Genomic DNA, 20,622 nt, shown 5'->3' with positions numbered 1-20,622 from the left:
AAGACTCCATGGGAAACCATGGGGAGGCCACCGTTCCCAACCTAGAGTCAGGAGGGGATGGGTTCCAGTCTCACCTCTGGCTGGGACCTCCCAGGCTGCTGCTCTGTCATCCTCAAAGTGGGGCCAGTAATCCCTTCTGCCTCTGTCTCCTGAGTGGTCCACAGTGAGCTGGTTGGGTCTCTCCAACCTGGGAGGGTCCTGAGAAGGTACTGGGCTGGGGCCTTTGGGAAGCCCCTGGTCAGAGCATGGCACAGCCATAGGGAACTGCCAAACCCAGGCCAGACCAGAGTGGACTGTTATCTGGAACTACCTGGGGGTGGGCTGCTGGCCCAGTAACCCTTCACAAGCCTCAATAACCCCAAACCAGTCGCCCTGACAAGCTGACAAGCAGTTTTCTACCAGACCCCTCTCATGTATTAGGGACAAATGTAGTCTTCCACTTGGTTACAAAAAAGGCAGCCTCAGACTGGGGAGGCGTGGAGAGACAGCAGTTGTTGTAAGAGGATGGGGGGGGGGCGATTAGTTGGCCACAAGCTCAAAAACAATGGGCTGGTGTGGAACCCCAAACCACAGCACTGGAGAGTCAGAAGGGACCATATTAGCCTCTGGTCCAGACGACATCCCATTGACTTTGGCAGGAAGACCCCTACCTTGGGGAATGGGGCTACCCTTCCCGGGGAAAGCCAATTCCACACTGGGATGGATGGTGCGTTTCAACGTAAGACTAACACAACCCCAACAACAAGCACGCTGCAAAAGCACAGGTTCTTTTGATCTGCTTAACTAAGGAAAGCTACATGAAGGGGTTGACAAGCTTACTTTAATTCAGCATACAAATATCATTCACTTAGTTCAGGGGAAGAGACCAGCACACTGAACTTCAGAGCAAATTACAAACAAATTACAAACAACAACAGACAGACCAAATACAGATTCATAGTTACCAACATCTAGGTTCAGCCCGGGAGCTCAGAACAAGGGCTGGCCCAGAGTCACACATGCCAACACTGCTGTGGGAAAGACCTCCAAAGAAGAGAAGGCCAACCCCTGGTTTTGTATCTTTTTCAGGGTCAGGGGTGAGTCACACATGCGACTCACCCACGTGACCTAAAATCGTCACAAAGAGGTGACTTAAACCCACGTGGTCTAAGAGCCTCTGATGTCCCAAACCTATCACTCAAACTCATTTGTAAACTAGACCCTCCCCTGAGTTAGCCCCACTTTGGGCCCCACCTTAGTTACCAATCCACACCCACATAGGTTTTAGACCTAATAGGGGTTTGGGCCTAGGGCTTAGCACCTAGTAAGGCTCAATGAAATACACTGAATTACTCAAAGGAAACAAACCAAACTTTTCAAGGGCACTTGTTGAACTAAGTGCTAAGAACCCATTTTGCTTACCAACACACTCCACCCCTTGTTCTAGGATACAAAAATCTAATCAGCCATGTATCCTAGAACATACATTGACCCAATATACATTGTGATCCAATTACACAGGAGACTAAAACATATAATTTGCAACAAAATGAAACATATCTTTCAGTGACATTCCCAAATATTTGTTTACAATACAAACATGACCCACCCCTAGGTCCCAGCAAGATAATCTCTTCAAATCAGTCATTCCCAAAATACTTGTTAACAATTCAAATGTCCACCCCTAGGTCAAAGCAAGTTAATCTCTTTAGCTCATAAAGTACTTCTTGAGCATCACCCTGCCATTGCAGGCTTTTCCCCAGTACCCTGAGGTATGGGCATGCTTTAGTTAGTAAAGTCTTAAAGCAAACAAGCAAACAAATAGAGTTCTCTTGGGGATGTCTCCTCTCCAAACTGCTGTTGCAGGCTTCCACTTCCACAGGCATCCAAAGTCCCAATTTCAAATAAAGAGTCCAAACAAAGTTCTTTTGTGGTATGTTCTCCCCATTATGTTCCAGTCCCAGCTTCCAAGTCCTGAGGGTCTGCTGGGCAATAAAGCCAACAGGGTGGGGTCCCTGGGGGTCCAAGGCACTTCCCCCACTCCAACAAAAAAAAAACCAAAACAAAACCATGCCTCCCTCCTGGATCCCAAGCAGCGCAAGCTGAAGGGACCAAAAAGGCAGACTCAGTGCCTTGCTGCAAAGTTTCCATCTTGCCCCAGGGCTGAATTTCAAGCCCCTAGGTTCCTGGTTGTCTAGTTCTGGCTGGCCTCTCCTGGCTTCTGCCAGAATCTGGATTGCAATGTAGGTGATGCTCCACCTTTTTGCTCACCTCAAAGTTCTCTGCTGTGGCTGGGGAAGGCAGGGAAAAAGCACACTCAGCATCTTGCTGCAAAGTTTCCATCTTGCTCCAGGGCTGGACTCCAAGCTCGTGGGTTCCAACTCCAGCTGGCCTCACCTAGCTTCTTCCAGAATCCTGATGTAGGTGGTTCCCCATCTTCGTGCTCACCTCACCAAAGTCAGCTGGAAGGCAGCTCACTCCTCTCACCTTTCCAAAGTTCTCATGCAGGCAGTCTCTTGGATCAATATTTTGGCAGCTGCTGTCTGCTTCTTCTTTCTCCTCACCAGCCCCTCCTGCCAAATCTGTAGGAAGGCCATTCTCCAAGTGTCCAAGGCCATTCTCCACTCCTGTTTCAAAACTCCATATACAATATAATCTCAAGACATTCACCCTTTCAGCACAGTCCTCCTGGGCCAGGCTTATCAGCTTCAGCCCTGGGAAGAAGGGATTATCTCCTGCTCTGGGCCCCTGGGAAACCACGCCCAGCACTTCCACCTGCCTGTTTTCCTTCAGGACTTTGTTGCTCCTGAGGCTGCACAGAACCATAGCCACCCCAAGTACAAAGAGCAGTCCAAAAACAGGGAAACATTCAACCAACCCAGTACCCCAAAATGCCATGCTTTCCTGTTAAAGGCAGATCCTGACCATGACTACGCCATTTGTTTCAACAATCTGGCTAGCAGCTGCTGTGTGGGTCTTACACCCCCACAACAGCCTCTTTGCAGCTTCCTCCCCTCTCAGGCTAACCTTTTAGGATGCCACCATGACCCCTTGAATCTTCTCTTGTCCAGCTACACAAGCCAATTCTTCCTCCTGGGGCATGGGCTCCAAGTCCCTTCTGAAACCCCGAAGCCCAGGACTGACCCCATCTCCCCGACAGCCGTGGGAAGGGCAGAGGGGCCCAGAGGGAGGGGAGAGCCCTCCTCAGACTTCACCTCCTCTGCAGTTAGGTCAGCTGCCTTTGGATCTCACTCTTAGCATCTAATGTCTGCTATGCAGTAAGTGCATACTCAATGCTTGTGGCCTGAGGGAGTCTGGAGAAGAGAAGGCAAGTGTGTGTATGTGTGTGGGCCTGTGTGGATAGAGCTGTCTTCGAAGGTTTGAAAGGCCCTCAGGTAGCAGAGGGATCACTCAGCCCCAAGGGAGAAGCCACCTAGACAGGGGCCACTGCGTAGATGCAGACCCCGAGCCAGACCAAGATGAAGAGACTTGCCCAGGGTCACACAGGTAGGAAATGTCTGAGGCCAGATTTGAACTCAGGTCTAACTCCAGGCCCAGTGCTCTGTGAAGAGTGGCACCACCCATTCCTAGCTGAGGCCTCTTCTTTCCCTCCCCTCTCCAAATAATTCCTTGTAGGAGATTTTGCTCCAACCTATAGATAAATCTAATTCTAACTAGCTTGGTAATGTATGGATGACCTGTGGGGTGTGGACAAGTTTCCTGGTCTATCCAAGCACCATTCCTCCAGGGAAGGGCCTTTTCACCCTTAGACTGAAGGATAACAATTGAAATGTGTCCCCAAGCCTAGGCTGGTGGTCACCAGGCTAAATGTGATGGGGGAGATGGGCAGGAAGGCATGGGCTGCCATCTGCCTTGGTGGATCAGATCATGGAGCCATGGAAGGTTGTGCCCCAACTTAGACCATCAGCTCCCTGGGGGAGGGCCTTTTCCTTCCCGTCCGTCTTTGCATCCCTAGTGCGGAGCATCTGCCTTCCATGGGGGGAATCAGAACAAATGCTAGTGGATCGAATGGCAGAAGAGCTGGGCGGGGGTGGGGGGGGGTGGGGGGTGGAGCAGAGATGGAAGGAGGAAGACAGGGTCTCTTCAGGATCAGCAGACATGGGGGCATTTATAGTCAGCAGGGAAGAAGCCAGGAGCCGACCGAAGATTCGACAGGGTTGGCCTTGGTTGGGAGTGAGGCCACCTCATTGTGGGAGATGAGGAAGGAGGAGAGCGGGGAGAAGGCGTCTGAGGAAGGGGGGGGAAAGGGGGCTTGTGGCAAATGGCGCCATTGCTCTGTAAAATGGGTGGCCAAGTTCTCTGCTTAGAGAGTGGGAGGAGGAGGTTTGAAGAGCCTCTGGGGAGGGTGGGAGAGGGAGGTCCAGTGGGTAGAAAAGGATTCTTTTCTCCATTTTCCTTCGGGAGCCTGTGTATAGGTGAGAAGGTGGCAAAAAGTGACCGATGAGGATGAGGGGTGGCTGGCACAGCAGGCAGCTGGGCTGGCACACCCAGGGAACACTGGGGGAGGGGAGGAGAGTGGAGCCTCCGCAGGGGAGATAACCAAGGGGCCGACGGCCACAGTGGAGAATAGCTGGCTTCAGAAGGGAAAGGATGGTGGCTATTAGGACCAAGAAGAGACCTTCAGGGTCCATGAGCAAGCCCAAGCGGAGTCCCAGTGGGCGATGGCCAAGTCAAGGCCAGGACTGTTCCCATGTGTAGCTGAGCCTGGGCACTTTGGGGCGTTCTGGGAGCTTCCTCATGGGGGATGGTCTTTTCGGACGGCAGGAGCTGGGGGCGGGGGGAATGTCCTGGAGGTGATGGATGAGCACCAGGATCGGGATCGTGTCATCCATTTGAGAAGCAGGAACTTCAAAGGACCAGGGGTTACCAGGGATGGTGGCAGGATTCTGAAAGTGGCCGTGGGTTGCAAGAAGCTTTCGAGCTCCCCCTGGCGGAAAAATCTGCACATTACAGTCCAGAACTCCCTGTTCCCCAGATGTCCGCCTGAGTCATTTCTCCAAAGGATGGTCGGTGAGCCCTTAGAAAAGGAAGCAACGAAGAGTGTCAGGGGGGCCATGGCAGACCAAGCATTTCCTTTGTCTGGCAGCCTGGGCGAGCAGCTTCCCTAGATATTAGTTAAACATTTGACCAATGCCCCTGCTGTTCTGGCAGAAAAGATGGCGAGGTGAAGGCTGGATGAGAGTGTGATTAGGGGTATCATGTCAAGCAGGCTGAGCAGCCTTGGGTGGCCCCATCCCAGAGCATCTGAGGACGTCATCAGTCGGAGGGGCCCGTGGCCCGAAGGTCTCCAACATGGGAGGAGGCAGGGAGCGAGCGAGGGGAGCAATCCAGCCTTTGTATGTCTGGGGGCCTTGTGAGGGAGCCTTCTCGTGCCCTCCTCGGCTGGCACATCTCACCTCCGCTTGTTCTCAATGCTTCCCTTGTCTGTGTCCTTTTCGCTCCATTCACAAGATCGCTGACCCCCTGGTGCAGGCCCTCATCGTCTCTCACCTGGACTGTTGCAGCGGCTTCTTAATTGGCGTCATGGCCTCGGGGACGGTTCTGACCACGGCGCTCCCCTGCTAGAGAAATGTCGAAAGCTCCCCATTGCCTTAAGGACACATACTCTTCTTTCTTTGCACTGGCTGTCCCCTGTCCCTGGAACGGCTCCCTGCTGATCCATGCCTGGCAACTCTGGTTCCTCTCATGTCTCTGCTCCAGGAGGGCCTGATTCCTGCTCACCCCCACCCCCACCCCCACCCCCCGCCCAGGTCCCTGCTCTCTCACCTCTCAAGGCCTCAGAGGACTCCCCCGAGTTCTTGGTGCCCACCCAGGATGCACTTGGGGCTGATTTGGGGACTACGGGAACTGAAAACCTGCCTCCAGAGCTTCTCCCCAGTTTCGCTTCCTTCCTTCTCCACCTCAGAACTTCCCATGATTTAAGGCAAAGAATCCAAGCCTTTGAGCATCACTGACTCCAAGAACTAACTTGACTTTTCTCTAGAGGCCCTCCCCCCACCTCCTTCTCTCCCCCTCCCCCCACCTCCCTGTCTCCCTTCCCACCTTCCCCGTCTCCCCTCCCCGCCCACCTTCTCTCCCCTCCCACTTGCCCCTCTCCCGTCCTACCTCCTTCTGTCTCCCCTTCCTCCCTCTTCTATCTTCCTCTTTCTCCCTAATCTCCTTGTTTCTTTTCTCCCTCCCTCCTTCTCACCATCTCTCCTTTCACTCAAAGCTGCTAAAGCTGATCAGGTGTGTTTTTTAATGGTGTTTTCAGTGGTGTTTATTGAATGGCTCATTACAAACAAAATAGATTTATGTATAAAACTTCTCTGCATGTAAAATGTCCCTTTCCTGTGGTCAGAGGAAACAAAACCCACCCTGTGGCACATGGGGCAGTGCAGGTTTCCAGTGTGGCCCAAGTTCTCCAGGGTCACCCAGCCATGGTCCTAGCTGGCTGTCAGCGACTCCTCTGGATAGGGAACAAGCTTCTCACCTTGGATTCAGCCAGCCGGGCTTCCACATTGGCACAGGTGCCCCCCACCCAGCTCCCAGAGGCAGGACAAAGGCACACGAGTTTGCTGGCTGGTGGTTCCAAAGGCCTCTGCCCGTCCTTGAATTTGGCCATGAGGACACTGCTCTGAGCCTGTCTCACTTGGCCCATCCTGATTAACTGTTTTGTTTTGCTCCTGATCCTCTGAAAGGGACCCATTTCATTGCAGCCCCATCCCCACAAGAGGCATCCCTGCAGCCCCACTTCCCTGCCTAGCCTGCACTAACCATCCTTTGAACCACTGGCCTGGGTTTGAGAGCAGCAGGCTCACCACTCAGGAGAGGACCCCTGCTCCTTTGTCCCACTCTGACCACCGTTCTGAGCTTTTGACAGGATGGTCACTCCCCTGCTGGGACAGGACAGCATGTCTGGGCCTTTCTGCATAGCTGCTGCTGGGGCTGAGAACTGCCCACTACAGATACCTCGGTCCTCATGCAGCAGCTGGCACCCAGACCCACGTTCCCTGTGACTTCGATTTCCCACAGGCAGGAGCCACCCCACTCTGGCTGAGGCCCAACATCCCCCTTAGCTATGCCCTGGGATCCCACTGAGTCTTGGCTCCCTGCTGCTGGGCCTACTTGAGCTCCGGGACAAGATGCCACACTGGTGGCTGGTGTCAGGGGCTGAGCATCCACGCTGGCTGCTCTGTAGGCAGCTCCAGACACCGGGCAGTAAAGGCCACCATAACCCTGGTAAGCCTAGTCAGCCAAGGACCAACCAGAAGATCCCTGAAGGGGTCCTTGGAATCAGCCACACCAAAGCCAGACCTTAAGTGGCCCTGGGTATAGGACTGAAGAGGAAGCTGGAGGCACAGGGCTCCCAGCCATCCCAGAGGGGCCAGTTGGTCCTGTGTTACTGTCTGGATCAGTAACCCAAGTCTCCTCTCAACAAGGAAGTCTCAGGGCCAGAGGGCAGGAACAAGGCTTCCTGCCTTCCGGCCACACCCTAGGGCATCTCTGTCTCCCTCTCCCACAGAAACTCACCAGGCTAGGCTTGAGCCCAAGTCAGAGCAGAACCCTGGCTCCTCAAGCAAGCGAAGAATGTGTGGGCTGGGGGCCTCTGACCTAACCCAGCAGGGACTGGCCAAGAAGAGATCTCCCCTCTTTGCTCCCAATGTGCTGGTTTAAACTAGTGGTCACTGGCCTCTATCTCAAGACGTCCAGTGTGTGTGTGCTGGGGTGGGGGTAGGGGAGCCTCTCCCAGAGGCATCCCCAAGACCAGGCACGGTGGAGTGGAGGCACCCAAGGGCCTCCTCCCTGATGGAAACAAGGCAAAGTAAAAAGCAGACAGATGGTGGGCGGATGGGCCTGCTGGTCACTGTGTGGAGCACAAGGGGCATGGTGGGGCATGGCCCTCCCTACCAGAAGGCTGGGGAATGGGGCCTGTTCTCTCACAACAGAAACAGCAAAGTGCTGTCTGGCCATGATGAAGCCGATGGGCTTCTCTGCTTGAGACCTAATGAAATTGGATCTGAGCAGAAGAGGGTCCTTTTGCTGGCCAGAGACTGCTCCTATCTGTGTAGGCTCCCTGCCTGCTCTGTCACACACAGATGGCCGTAGCCAGCAGCCCCAGGAGGGCAGCAGCAGCAGCATTGCTGGGGCAGTTAGCTGGCCACTGAGGTCAGCCATGGGTGTGGGCACAAAGCCTGGGGCCCAGGGGCTCCCTGTCCACACCTGGGGTCTGAAGGTTTAGCAGTAGCAGCAGTAGCAGCTTGGGCGCTGGCCAGGCCTGAGGTCAGCTGTCAGTGTAGACAAAAAGTATATCCTCGTCGGTGCCATAACTAGTCCTGGCTTCCTCAAAGTTGGTCACACTGGTGCTGCACATGCCTGTGTAAGAAACATCACAGCAGCCGTGCTGTCACATGGGCCAACCAACCCCTCCATCCACAAGCCTTTCTTAAGACTCACTCCCCAGCCCACCTCCTCTCTGAGGATCCCTTGACCACTCTTCGGCCTGCCTGACTGATGTAGTGAGCTGCCCATCACCAGCAGGGCTCACGCAGGCTCGGCAGAAGCTACTCACGGTCTGCGTAGGCTGGGTTGTTGTAGAAGATGCTCTCAGAGGCCCTGTTGTAGCCACACAGCACGATGAAGTGGCCCTGGTAGTCAGGACCCCTGCAGAAGCACTTCTGGCCAATGGGCAGGAAACAGCAGTACTTGACGGGGCTGGAGCACAGGTCACACAAGAGCAGGACTGCATTGACCAGGACGATGGCCACGTGCCCCTGGGCCAAGTGCTCCTGGATGTCCCGGACAGTCACGGTGCTGGAGGAGGGGAAGTCTGAGCTCAATCCTGGGGAAACCCTGGCCCTGGGGGAGGGGGCCTCTTAGAGCTTCTCTCACTAGCCCTGCCAAGCTTTCAGAAGGGCTTTGGTCCCAGAGCAGCAGAAGCCTGGTCATCTCTCCCATGGGATTATGGGCCCCTCCTGGGCAGCGACTGTTGTTTGCCTTTTCTTGTGTCCACAGTAAATGTTTACTGACTGGCCTTTTCTGGCAAATGAGGGTCACTGGGCCACATGAGCGCTAAGATCGTGGGGCTCTGACACCTGGAAGCACTGAGGCGACACATCCTCCTTGGCCTGGCTGCTCCACTTTAGGACAGCTTGAACCTTTTCATTGATAGCTTCCATTGCTTACCCCCCTGGCTCTTCCAAGCTAAATATCCCCATTTTGGGGCCAAGTTTCAACAAGTGCCCTATGGTGACTGGGGTTCCTAAGTCCAGCCAATCCCTCAGGGCTAGTGTGCTCTGACCTTTGGAACAAACACACGCTCTCTCCCAAGGACTGCCTTCTAACTCAACCACAATCTAATCTTCTGGCACTCTTCACAGACTTTAAATGGAGGATCTGAGCTGGGTGATGCCCTTAGATGAGCTCCTATTTACCCCAAAACCCCTTCACATGGGGGTACCCCCCTCTCATTCCTCTTCTGGGAGTCACCCTGGACTTTCTCACTGTCTCTCACCCCCACATTCAATATTTTTCCAAAGCATGTCTGTTTCCCCTCTACATCATTTCTGGTCCATTTCACCTCTAGTACATGGTCTATTTCACCCCCCCCCCCCCTTTGCTGCATCCCTTGCCAGTTTCACTCCCCAGGCATTTCTGGTCCCTTTCACCTCTGCTGCCTTCATCTTTGGTCCATTTCACCTACAGCATCTCTCCAACATGGTACCTTCTCTTACCCTGGCACTGAACCTCACCTCATGCCTGGACTACAGCAGTAGCTGCTGGGGGCAGGGGCGGTCTGCTTGCTTTGATCTCTCCCCACTCCAAGTCATCCTCCATTTAACCAACAGTGATTTTCCTAAAGTGCAGGACTGACCATGTAAAAGCCCCTCTCCTTGCCACCCCATTCAAAAAACTCCAGTGGATCTCTATGGCCTCCAAGATCAAAGAGAAAATCCTGTCTGGCCTTCAATACCCTTCATAGCCTCACCCCCTCCCTTCTCCTGTTTTATTATACCTTACTCCTTGTCCCCGCCCCATGTACCCTGGCCTCCTTGAGTCTCCTCACACAAGATCCTTCACCCCTGGCTCTGGGCATTTTTTATGGAGGTGCCCCATGCTTGGAATGCTCTCTCTCTTCATTTTGGTCTCTGGCTTCCTTCAAGCCCTAGCTTAAATTCCACCTTTTAAGGGATACCTTCTCCCACCCCTTTGAAGGACAGGGCCTTTCCTCTGGAATTATCCCCAATTCATCCTGCTTATACCTAGCATGTACACAACTGTTTGTGTTATCTCCCCCATTGGACTGTGAGCTCTTCAAGGACAGTGGCTGTCTTTTACCTTCCTTTGTATCCTTGGCACTTAGTACAGTGCTTGGCACAGAGTAGGTACTTATTGGCTGATGCCCTTCTCCTTGCCAAGGCAAACCCTTCAGCTCATCCCCCACCATTTCTCTCTCATCTTCCAGCTACTGTCCACAAACATGCCCATTCTCCATCTTTCAAAAGTCTTCCCATGCATCCCCTTGAAGCTGTGGGCCTCTCCTTTTTCTCCTTTTGCAGCCCAGACCTTTGACAAGTCCTCCCACTCTTGGCATCTCCTCTCCCTCTCTTCCTAACTCTGCCATCTGGTTTCCGACCTCATCATTCAACTGGAGCTTCCTCCTCCAAAGTGGCCCATGATCCAAGTCAGCCTCAGGGCCAGCTCTCCATGGTCATTCTCCTGGTCCTCCTCTGAAGCTGCCTATCCTCCTCTCTGGGATTCTCTCCTGGTTTTCTTCCTTGTCTGGCTGCTCCCTCTCAGTCTCTTTTGATGGATCTTCATCTAGGTTTTACCCACCACCCATGGGTGTCACCATCACCCCTCTGTCCACTAAAGTTCTCTCCTGGGTCCTTTTCTCTTCTACATTAGCAGTTCTCACAGTGTGGTCTGGGGACTCCCCAAGACCCTTTCTGAGGGTCCACAAGGTCAAATCTGTTTTCACAATACTACTACAAACACTTCTGTCTCTAATGGTAAATACCAAAAAGCATAATCAATCTAAACAAAAGCTCTTTGGGAGGGGGGTCCTCAATCACATTAAAGAGTGTAAAGGCATCCTGAGATCCAAGCTCCAGAGACACATCACCCCAAGACTCTCACTTTGTGACCTTCTCAGCGACCATGGCTCACTAACACCTTAAAGACAAGTAGACGCAAGTTGATGGATGTGCTATGAGGCTCTCCTGAGGGGCTGTCCCCACAGCTTTACAATTTGTGACCTTTCTCTCCATGCCATCATCTCTTGCACTCAATCTGCCCTCTGCTCACAGCCACACAGCCCTCATCCCCTCCCCCCAGGGGCCAACAGCCTCTGCCTCACATCCACCCCTCACATGGCTGCCCAGGTAATTTCCTTCAGGGCAGCTTGGACCAAGTGCCTGGCCCCCTCAACCAACTACAGTGGCTTCCTATTGCTTTTCTACTCAAATAGAAACTCCTCTGTTCAGCTTTTAAAGCCCTTCAAGAGCTTGGCCTTGATCTAGCTTTCTAGTTTCCCTAGACATTACAAGTTATCCTTTCCACATCATGGGACCGAAGGCGTGATGCCCGCCCCCCCTTCTGGAAAATCTGCATAAAAATGCTTTGGCCCTCCCTTCGTACCAGAGAAGTCTGATTTCTGACAGTATTAAAAGATAAAATATGTTTATGTTGTACAACACCACCCATAGATTTTATGCATCTCTGAGTTTCAAATTTTTTTCTGTGCTGCTTGCTGGCCTTCGTGTGTCAGCAGCTTCTGCGAAACTCCCCTCAAATTCCCATTTAATTCCTTATGCTGCCTGGTGATATATCAAAGCTGTAATGGGGATAGTCGATGCGGGAGGACGACTATACTACCTGGCCCCCACTCTGACCCAGCTACATGGGCTCCTCCCTCTTACACGATGGTCTCTGCTTCCCAGGCCTAGAATGCCCTCCCCTCTGTTTCCTGAGCCCCTCTTCCCTCACTGCTGTGCGAAGGAGTCAGAGGGCACTGTGGTAGGAGCCAGATTGCCCCTTCTACCTTGTCCTGTTGCTTGGCTGTCTCCCTGGTCAGCATGGGGGCCCCTTGTGAGGAAGGCTTGTTGGATTCTTTGTACTTGTATCCCCAGCCCCAGGAAGTGGTTAGTAAGTGCTCACTGACTGTCAGACAGAGGAGAAAGATTCAGAAGCCCCGAGAGAGGAAGAGATGTACCCAGGACATGGAGCAGGCTCTTTCCTGTGCTACCACAAGGCCCTGGCAGTCTGCATACACATAACCACTAAGCATCCCAGGAGGGGGCCAGGCACATTGGCCCCCTAATGCTCTCTACTGACCTCCCAAGCTTGCCTTCCTCTGCAAACCTCACATTCCGAGTATGGAGTGTAGACAGCTGCTGAAACTCCAAGGAAGCTCTCACCATTGTGGGAGCCCTTGAGGGGGTCATACAGAAAAGGCTACAAGCCACAGGAGGGTCCCTGGGGGAGAAGTCAAGCTCAGAGTGTCAGGTAGCTGAAGGGAGAAAAGACATGCTCTCCGGGAAGCCACTAGCAAGAAGTATAAAAGCCTGAGGGTCCCATTCCCAGCCAACAGACAGGTAAGAGAACGTTCCAGTGCCCTGCAAACAGTGAGAGCGCTCTGCTGTCCTCTGGCCTCCCTTCAAGGATGGGGAGGAGAAGGGAGTGGAGGAGTGGTCCTCCCACTGTACACTGCATTAGGGAGATGGAAGAGCTAAGTGAAACCAAAGAAGAGGGGCTTCAATGCTGAAACAGAGAAGACAGTTCTCAAGAGGTAGCTGGGAGGCCAGCCTTGGGAAGGGGGGCAGGAGAACATTTCTGGTTCTCATGGGAGAAGGAACAGGATAAGAACAGAAAGGGTCTGGAGGGCATGGGAACTGTGCAGGAGACCAGAGACTGGATTTGGAGAGGACGCATTTGACAAAGGTTAGAGCTGCGGAAGTAAAGCATGTGACCTACAGGTGAAGGATAAGGAAGGAAAAGGGGGGAGTGCAAAGACCCCTGGGACTCCAGGCCCAGGTTCTGTGCATTCTGGCACCACCTAGCTGACCCACATGGACTAGAGAATACAATGAAATGAATTCTGAACTGGCTGAAGGGTCAGTCAGGGACATTGGATGAAAATGTGGAAAGTGGTCTCCAGTGGAGTGCCCCAGGAATCTGACATTGACAGTCTGGACCAAGGCACAGAGGGCCAGTGGAGGGCACAAAGCAGGGCGGGGGCAGACAAGATGAACTAATAGCAGTGGCAGCTGGGCCTTAGGTTTGTGAAGCTCCTGACCACAGCCCTGGAGGAATGAGGACAAAGTTACAGCCATGACCAGAGCAACGACAGAGACCGGGGAAGTGAGGGAGGGTCCTGGGAGGGCGTCAGACAGAAGCTGCCCGGCAGGCGAGGCTCATTCCAGTAACCCAAAGGGCCCAGAGGAGAGGCAGCAGAATGGGGAATCTTCTGAGTGCGTTCTGATAAAGATCTCTTTTCTAAGATTACATGGAGGGAACTGAGAGCCCTTCTCCAATTGATAAATGGTCAGTTTTCAATGGAATAATCCAAGTCATTAAGGGCTTTGTGAAAAAATGCTCTAAATCACTGTTAATTAGAGAAATGCCAATTAGCCAATGCTGAGGCTCCATTTCAGCCCTACAGATGGGCAAAGCTGACCAAAGATGAGCAGTGTGGGAGGGGCTGAGGGAGTGAGGCCTAGTCCAGCCGTGTGGAAAGCAATCTGGAATGATGCCCCAAAGGCAGGAAACACTGCTTTCACTCCTAGGTCTCTACCCCAAGGAGATCAAAGCAAGAGGAAAAGGACCCACCTGTACAGAAATATTAATCACAGCTCTTTTTGTGGTAGCAGAGAATTGGAAACTGAGGCAAGGCCCATCAACTGGGGAACTGAGGTATAGATGTGATGGAGTAGTACTGGGCTATAAGAAATGAGGAAGGGGATGCGTCTAGGGAAGCTTGGAGCAGAGGAGAGGCCCAAGAAGTACTTCTATATGACCACAGCGAGATTCCAGAGAGCAGCAGACAGTGTTAGATGCCAGGGCCCCCAGGGAGCATCACCGGCTCTAAGCAGGTCTCAGCTGGGGCCCTGGAGTCGTGTCTGGGCAAGCTGGCTGAGGAGGGCTCAGGGCAGAGCTCTCGAGGCCGAGCTGGGGGGACACCAGAGCAGTCTCTGAGAGAAGGGGGCTGGCGAGTGCCAGCTTTGCCATGTGTGTGCTGGTGGTGCTCCTTGGCCACCAGCCGACCCTGACGCTTACTAGCTGGGTGGCCTGGTCAAGCCTCAGTTTCCCCATCTGTAGAATAAACATCGAGGCTACACTCGGATAAACACTTTCCAACCTCCCAGTTAGACCTGGGAGAGCCTGGCACTGTCCAAGGTGGCAGCACCATCTGAAGCCAGGTCTTCCCTACAACAACGCAAGGCCCAGGCCCCCACAACCCTCTCCATTGGTCCCGGAAGGGGTGGGGGGCTCAGGGGTGCCCGGGGGCAGGGGAGGGGCCTCACCACTTCTCCACCAACACTTTGCAGGACGAGGCCCGTGCGAACAGCTGGTTCACCCGGCTCTCCTCGGCGTCGAAGTGTCTCCTGTAGAAGGACTGAGTGGAGAAGGCGGCGTTTAGGCTGCGGTGGGCACGGACCTGCCAGGGGTGCGGCGGGGGCAGCAGCGCCTGCTCATCCTCCCATCCCTCCGGCACAGGGCCCTTCCCCCAGCCGGGGAGGGCGGGGCCTCCCGCCCACCTGGTTCCGGTAGCCCTTGTCCACGCCCAGCGTCCTCGTGCAGAACCGGTGGCGGGCTCCGAAGTGGCGCATCAGGTAGGCCAGGTCGATGGTCCAGATGCTCCGGGTGAGCTGCAGCTCCTGCAGCGCCTGCTCGAACGCCGCGTCGTCCTCCAGGAGTTTCAGGTACCTGGGGCGGGGGAGGGCGATGGTGGGCTACCGGCCAATCACCGACCTGAGGGAGAGCCCGAGTGGGGCACCGACCAATCCCCGAGCTCAGGGAAGGGGAGGCGGGGAAGAGACACGAGAAGGGCGGGCCGCCGGTCAATTACCGAGCTCTGAGGGAAGGACGGGGAGGGGCCGCCGGCCAATCACTAAACTGGGGGAGGGACAGGGGAGGGCCCGAGTGGGGCTCCAACCAATCGCCGAGCTCTGGAGGGGGGGGCGGGGGGGAAGAGACAAGACAGGGGCGGGCCGCCGATCAATTACGAGCTCTGAGGGAAGGACGGGGGAGGGGCCGTGTGGGTCACCTGCCAATCATCGAACTGAGGGAGGGACTGGGGCTGGCTAGAGTAGGGCACCGATCAATCCCCGAGCTCGGGGGGAGGGGAGGGGAGAGGGTACGTGCCGGGTGGGAGGACGGCCAATCCCGGTGCTCGGAGAGGGGTCACTGGCCAATCCCGGCGCTCGGGGAGGGGACACCGGCCCGGACCCCGCCTCACCTGAGCACCATCCTGGAGCAGGCCAGCCCGCAGTCCCAGTGGTACAGCTGCTGCACGATTGGCACCTTCAGTTGCACGAAGTCGCCTGGGACAGACAAGGAGCATCGGAGGAGGGCGGGGTGAGGACCCCCGCAATGGGGCAGCAGTGGCCCCGCCCCGCCCTACCCATCCAAATGTGCTGGCTCCGCCCTCGGACCCTCAGCCGGGCCCGGAGTTCATATTCCCCTCCCGCCTCTGTCCAGTCTTTGGGCTCCTCTGTCCTAGGAGACCCCGGCCCTTCGTCTGCGGATTTCCCGAAAAGCCCCAGGCTGGCCATCCAGGAAGTGCTCATTCAGTGCTCTTAGCCTTGGTCAGCGCAGGCTAGGAGCCCGTAAGGGTACTCCCACGGCCGTACCTCAGTCTCCCCAGCTGTCAGAACGGTCTAGGACCCGTAAGTGGGGCCCAAGACCGTGCCTCAGTCTCCCCGGCTGTCAGAGCGGTCTAGGAGCCCGTGAGCGGATCCCCATGGCCGTGCCTCAGTCTCCCTGGCTGTCAGAACGGTCTAGGAGCCCGTAATGGGATTTCCACGGCCGGGCCTCAGTCTCCCCGGATGTCAGATCGGGTTCACTTCATGCCCCTCCCCTTCCCCCTGCCCGTGCCTCAGTCTCCCCGGTTGCCCTCACCGGGCTCGGACCCGGCTCCCTTGGCCTCTTCCCTCATGCCGCCTGCAGGCGGACGGGCCGGGGCTCGGGCAGTGGGGGCGTCTCGGCCATGGCCCCGGCCCGATCCGCTCCTGCCCGGGGCCTCAGCCCCCGCCTCGGCTCCTCAGCCCTTCTCCGGCCCCGCCGCCGCCACTGCCGCTCCCAGGACGCGAAATCGCGCACGGCGCACGCGCGAGCGCACGCACAGCACGCCGTTGACGCGGTACGCAGGGCGAAGCACCGCCCTCAGGCCACGCCCCTCCCGTCCTCCGTCGTCCCCCCCCTTTCTCACGCATGCGCCCCAGACCCCGCCCTCAGGCCCCGCCCCTGGAATTGTCTCTCGTTTCTTCTCTCTGCCCCACTGGGCCGGCTAGGGGCGGAGTACTCCCCGGAAGTGTGCTCCCCGCTTCCGGGCCCGGTGCATGCTGGGACCGCGAGACCCGCCATTCGGTTGCCGCTGTTCGTCGCACGTTCGCGCTGCCGGAACCGGGGCCGGGACCGGGGCTGCAGGTGAGGCTGGGGCCGAGGGGTCCGCGCGGCCCGGGGCGGGGATGGGAACCGGGGGGCGGGGAGGGGAGGTGGAAGAGGAGGGCAGTGCGTGAGCAAGAGGGTCTGGCTCGGCGTTCAAAGCCATGCCTCCCTCCACCGCGCCTTTGCCTGGCAGGGCCTCCCTCGCCCCGGCGGCATCTTCCGGGAATGCAGCGGGGGGAGCTGCTCTCTCCTTTTCATGCTATGGGTCTCCAGTGCTCGCCCAGGAGGGAGTCACATTCCCCCGTCCCCTCCCCCACCCCAATTTAGAGTTTGACCCCACTCCCTCAACGAATGCTCCTGCCCCCGCCCCCGACCTTGGCCCTGGGGCCGCGGAAGGCCTGCCTGCCTCAGTGTCCCCTCCAGTCCTTCCTCCACTCAGACTCCAGAGAGGTCTCCGTAAGTGCAGGCCATCCGTGGCACCCCCCACTCAGTAAGCTCCTGTGCCGGTACAAAGCCCCCTCCCCCTCCTTCCCATCCCCCTCTCTCTGCTGATGGCTCCCTGGATTGTAAGCTTCTCGACGCTAGGAGTGTCTTTTTGTATCCCCGGCTCTTAGCCCAGTGCCTGGCACACAGTAGGTGCTTAATCAGTGGGTTCAAGTCCTGCTAGCTGTTACCAGCTCTGAATCAGTTTCCTTCTCTGTAAGATGGGATGACAGCACCTGCTTCTCGGAGGCAGCGTCTACAAAGTGCCTGCTTGGTGCAGTGCTTGCCGTTTAGGAGGGGCTGTATGAATGCCCATTCCTCCTCTTCCCCTTCCTTATCCGAGGTGCTGCCTGGACCTTGGGCAGAGGGGCGCTCCCCTAAGACACTCCCTCTGGAGACACAGGTCTTTTCTTCTTGGCCAGAAATGTCTCTGAATGCCTCCCCAGGGTGGGGAGGGGGCACCTCTGGTGGCTTGGACCCCTCTTCCCTCTCTGGCCCTCAGAATTGCCCTCGGTTGTTCGTCTTCTCCGTGTGACAGCTTCCTTCCCTAGGCCCCGGACCGTGGTGCAAAGCACTGGAGGGGACCAGCAGGGTTTCCGGGCTGTCCCTACCTGGTTTGGGTCCTGGAGGCTGCCAGAGGTGGAGAAGGCCCCGCTGCTGCACCGCCTGGTTGAGTGGCGTCCTGGTGCCACGGGCGGGGGTGGGGAGGGGTCCGAAGAGCCTTACCAGCGCTCTCCTGTTTGGTTCCCGCAGCTTCTTCCTCTCAGAATGTCGATCGGCGTCCCCATCAAGGTCCTGCACGAGGCGGAGGGACACATCGTGACGTGTGAAACCAACACCGGGGAGGTGTACCGCGGCAAGCTGATTGAGGCCGAGGACAACATGAACTGCCAGGTACCTTGTGTCTGCCTCAACGGCCCCGTTGGGTTTTCTTTGCGGAAGATGGCGTAGCCTTAGTCCGACCCACCGCGACGTTCACGTACGGAGGGGGATGTGGGTGACGGGTGCCCTGCGCTAGGCACAAGGGGGTGGGGAGGCAGGACCCGGGCCATGGTTGGGCAGTGTCTTTCCAGGAGTTGGGATAGGGCCCCTAACACCACAAGGCCACGTGTGGGGAGCGTTGCTGTGGTCAGCGGGAAAACTTGAAAAGAAATCCCACTGGCAGCAATAGCCAAGGAGGTCATCCCGTGGCAGGGGGTGGGGGGGTGGGGGGTGGGAGGCGGGTCAGGTCTTGGCCTGGCTCCTCAGCCCCGCTGGACCTTGGCCCTGCCCTGTTTGCTCACCTTCCCTTGAGGCTGCTGGAGTCTCCAAACTTGATGCTGCGAAGAGGGATGATCATTGTTCTCTCTGTGAATGTCCTGTTTTGGGGTGGTGGAATTCAGCCCCCAGACAGCCTGGCCTAGGGGGTAGAGAGCCAGACAACCCAGGTTTGAGTCTCGCTTCTCCCCCCACCCCCGCCCTTTTGTGCCCCAGGGCTGGGCAGCACAGACTGAGGGGTGCTCCCCGTGGGAGGGGGCGGTGCTGGGCCGGGCCCCCCAGGCAGGCAGGCACCAGGACAGGTGCAGGGGCTGGTGGCCTTGGAGGTTTCCTCAGTAATGACATTCATGTCAGGGTTCTGAGTTTACAAAGCCCTCGAGGGGTATTAATCGGCTCACCGTGGGCCTGGAGCAGGCGCTGTTAGGATCCCATTTGACGGTCGCGGAGGCTGGCCCACACGGCGTCACCTGCCAGATTTGGCTCAGTGCTCCTGGTGGGAAGAAGCAGGGAAGGCTTCCTGGAGGAGGTGGTAGTGGGGGCTGGAGAGAAGTCTCATGGGAAGAGGAAGTGATCCTGAGGTTGCAGGGTCAGGGTGGACGGCTGGAACCTGCAGGTGCGGGGGCTGGACAGCCGAGCCCGGAGCCAGGACTCTTGGGGGCAGAAGTGGAAGGACCTGACAACGTAGTGGGAGGGGCTGGTCAGAAGGCAGGCAGTGCTCATTTCTGTGCCAGGCCCTTGGGGAGCTTCCAGTCTGAGGGATGAGACAACAGGTATGCAGCTCTGTATGGTGGGGAAGGGCCCCCTCGGAGGGGAGGATGGGCACAAGCATCTCAGAGAAGGCATGGAGGCAGCCAGTGAGTGCAAAGGTGCAGAGGTGGGAGATGGAACGTTGTGTTTGAGGGACAGTGTTTGCAGCTGGATCATAGAGCACGTGGAGCCCAGAAAGCGTGAGGTACCAAGGCAGGAGAGGCCTAATTACAAAGGCTCTGAAGGCCAAAAAGCATTTTGTATCTGATCCTGGAGGTTATAGAGTGGGTGAGTGGAGTGCTGTGGTCAGACCTCCGCTAGCTCACTAGAGGATGGGCTGGAGAGGAGATCAGCTGTCCAGGTGTGGAGCGGCAGGGCCAGAGGAGAGGAAGGGGCAGCTTGGAGCAGAGGTGCTTCCAAGGTGAAATGGTTGGGCCTTGGCGCCACATTGGATCTGGGAGGGTGAGAGAGAGTGAGGAGCCCAGGAGCCTCACGGGAAGTGTGCCAGGATAAGGAAGCAGGGACGCCCCGGTGCCCGTTCTTTGGGGGTGTGGGCACGTCAGAGCTGGAAGGGGCCTCACCAGGCCGGTGTAGGCATCCCCTCCGGCTCCGCCTCTCTTCGTGACTCTCAGGGTCACTGTGAGCTCTTCTCAGATCTGTTCCTCCAGCTCTGACCTCTTGGCCACTGTCCCACACTGCCAGTTACCCGTTGTCATTGCAGTTGGATGTCATGCCTCATGAGCAGCCCCCAGTCCTCCTCCCTCCTCCCTTCCCCATCACTGTGGAGGGCAGCGCCATTCTGCCAGGCTCCCCTCTGGCTCTGGCCTGTTGGCGCAGGGAGCATCGCCTTGTGCCCGTGCTGTGCCGGCGGCCTGCGCTCTGTCCATTGCTCTAGGCCGGAAGTCCAGTGCCTACCCTCGGAGGCAGGGAGCCTGACTGGCCGCCGATCTCCCTTGCAGATGTCAAACATCACAGTCACATACAGAGATGGACGAGTCGCCCAGCTGGAGCAGGTTTACATCCGCGGGAGCAAAATCCGCTTCCTGATCTTGCCAGACATGCTGAAGAACGCCCCGATGTTGAAAAGCATGAAAAACAAAAACCAAGGCTCTGGGGCCGGCCGAGGGAAGGCAGCCATTCTGAAGGCCCAGGGTGAGTAGGCAGCCAGCCGGCCGGCCGAGGGGCAAGGGAAGGGAGGCCACCCTGCACAGGTGCACCTCCACGACTGGCCTGACTTCTGGTTTCTGTTCCCTTGTCTAGTGGCTGCCAGAGGAAGAGGACGTGGAATGGGCCGGGGCAATATTTTCCAGAAACGAAGATAATCTCATCTGGAACGGAACTCTGTATTTGTTGCTGTCTGATCTGAGGGCTTGGAGCTCAGTCTTCAGGCTTGTTCTCTCTTTTTTAGGTGAGGGAGGGACAGGAGGCTCACTAGCCAAATAAAGGTGTTTTGGAGTACTTGAGCCTATGTGGGCCACTGTCCTCCACTGGTCCTGCCCTTTCCTTGGGGTGCTGCTGGGGGATAGAGGGTACCTTCCCACAATG

General features: G+C 56.5%; 2 protein-coding genes across 6 annotated transcripts; one reads left to right on the top strand and one right to left on the bottom strand.

Annotated features, from left to right (window-relative positions):
* Positions 1-4,029: 4,029 nt before the first annotated feature.
* Positions 4,030-16,330, bottom strand: GUCD1 (guanylyl cyclase domain containing 1). 5 transcript variants are annotated; one of them, XR_005010473.1, is made up of 8 exons: positions 16,102-16,309; positions 15,440-15,524; positions 14,739-14,907; positions 14,505-14,596; positions 8,552-8,793; positions 8,203-8,355; positions 5,397-5,561; positions 4,030-5,017 (listed from the first exon to the last, which is right to left on the bottom strand). XR_005010473.1 is itself a non-coding variant. In XM_036759837.1 (6 exons), exons 1-6 carry the CDS (start codon positions 16,136-16,138, stop codon positions 8,264-8,266), a joined length of 717 nt encoding a protein of 238 aa, XP_036615732.1. In that variant the 5' UTR covers positions 16,139-16,330; the 3' UTR covers positions 6,232-8,263. The 5 variants fall into 5 exon arrangements, 1 of the variants encoding a protein (XP_036615732.1); XR_005010475.1 differs by lacking the exon at positions 5,397-5,561; XR_005010472.1 differs by lacking the exon at positions 4,030-5,017 and having other exon boundaries at positions 5,029-5,561.
* A 158-nt stretch (positions 16,331-16,488) lies between these two features.
* SNRPD3 (small nuclear ribonucleoprotein D3 polypeptide) lies at positions 16,489-20,540 on the top strand. Its single transcript, XM_036759825.1, has 4 exons — positions 16,489-16,629; positions 17,827-17,967; positions 20,037-20,229; positions 20,338-20,540. The coding sequence occupies exons 2-4, from the start codon at positions 17,842-17,844 to the stop codon at positions 20,397-20,399; spliced, it is 381 nt and encodes a 126-aa protein (XP_036615720.1). The 5' UTR covers positions 16,489-16,629; positions 17,827-17,841; the 3' UTR covers positions 20,400-20,540.
* The last annotated feature ends 82 nt before the right edge of the window (positions 20,541-20,622 follow it).

The sequence above is a fragment of the Trichosurus vulpecula genome, chromosome 1 (genome assembly GCF_011100635.1).
Source record: "Trichosurus vulpecula isolate mTriVul1 chromosome 1, mTriVul1.pri, whole genome shotgun sequence".
NCBI lineage: Eukaryota > Metazoa > Chordata > Mammalia > Diprotodontia > Phalangeridae > Trichosurus > Trichosurus vulpecula.
This window is presented reverse-complemented; position numbering and strand designations above follow the sequence as displayed.

Coding starts and splice junctions, on each gene's coding strand:
- GUCD1 (XM_036759837.1), bottom strand. CDS start 16,138: ATGAGGGAAGAGGCCAAGGGAGCCGGGTCCGAGCCCG. Junction 15,525..16,101: donor GGGAGCCGGGTCCGAGCCCG/GTGAGGGCAACC, acceptor TGTCTGTCCCAG/GCGACTTCGTGCAACTGAAG. Junction 14,597..14,738: donor ACAAGGGCTACCGGAACCAG/GTGGGCGGGAGG, acceptor TTCTCCACTCAG/TCCTTCTACAGGAGACACTT.
- SNRPD3 (XM_036759825.1), top strand. CDS start 17,842: ATGTCGATCGGCGTCCCCATCAAGGTCCTGCACGAGGCGGAGGGACAC. Junction 17,968..20,036: donor AGGACAACATGAACTGCCAG/GTACCTTGTGTC, acceptor TCTCCCTTGCAG/ATGTCAAACATCACAGTCAC. Junction 20,230..20,337: donor AGCCATTCTGAAGGCCCAGG/GTGAGTAGGCAG, acceptor TCCCTTGTCTAG/TGGCTGCCAGAGGAAGAGGA.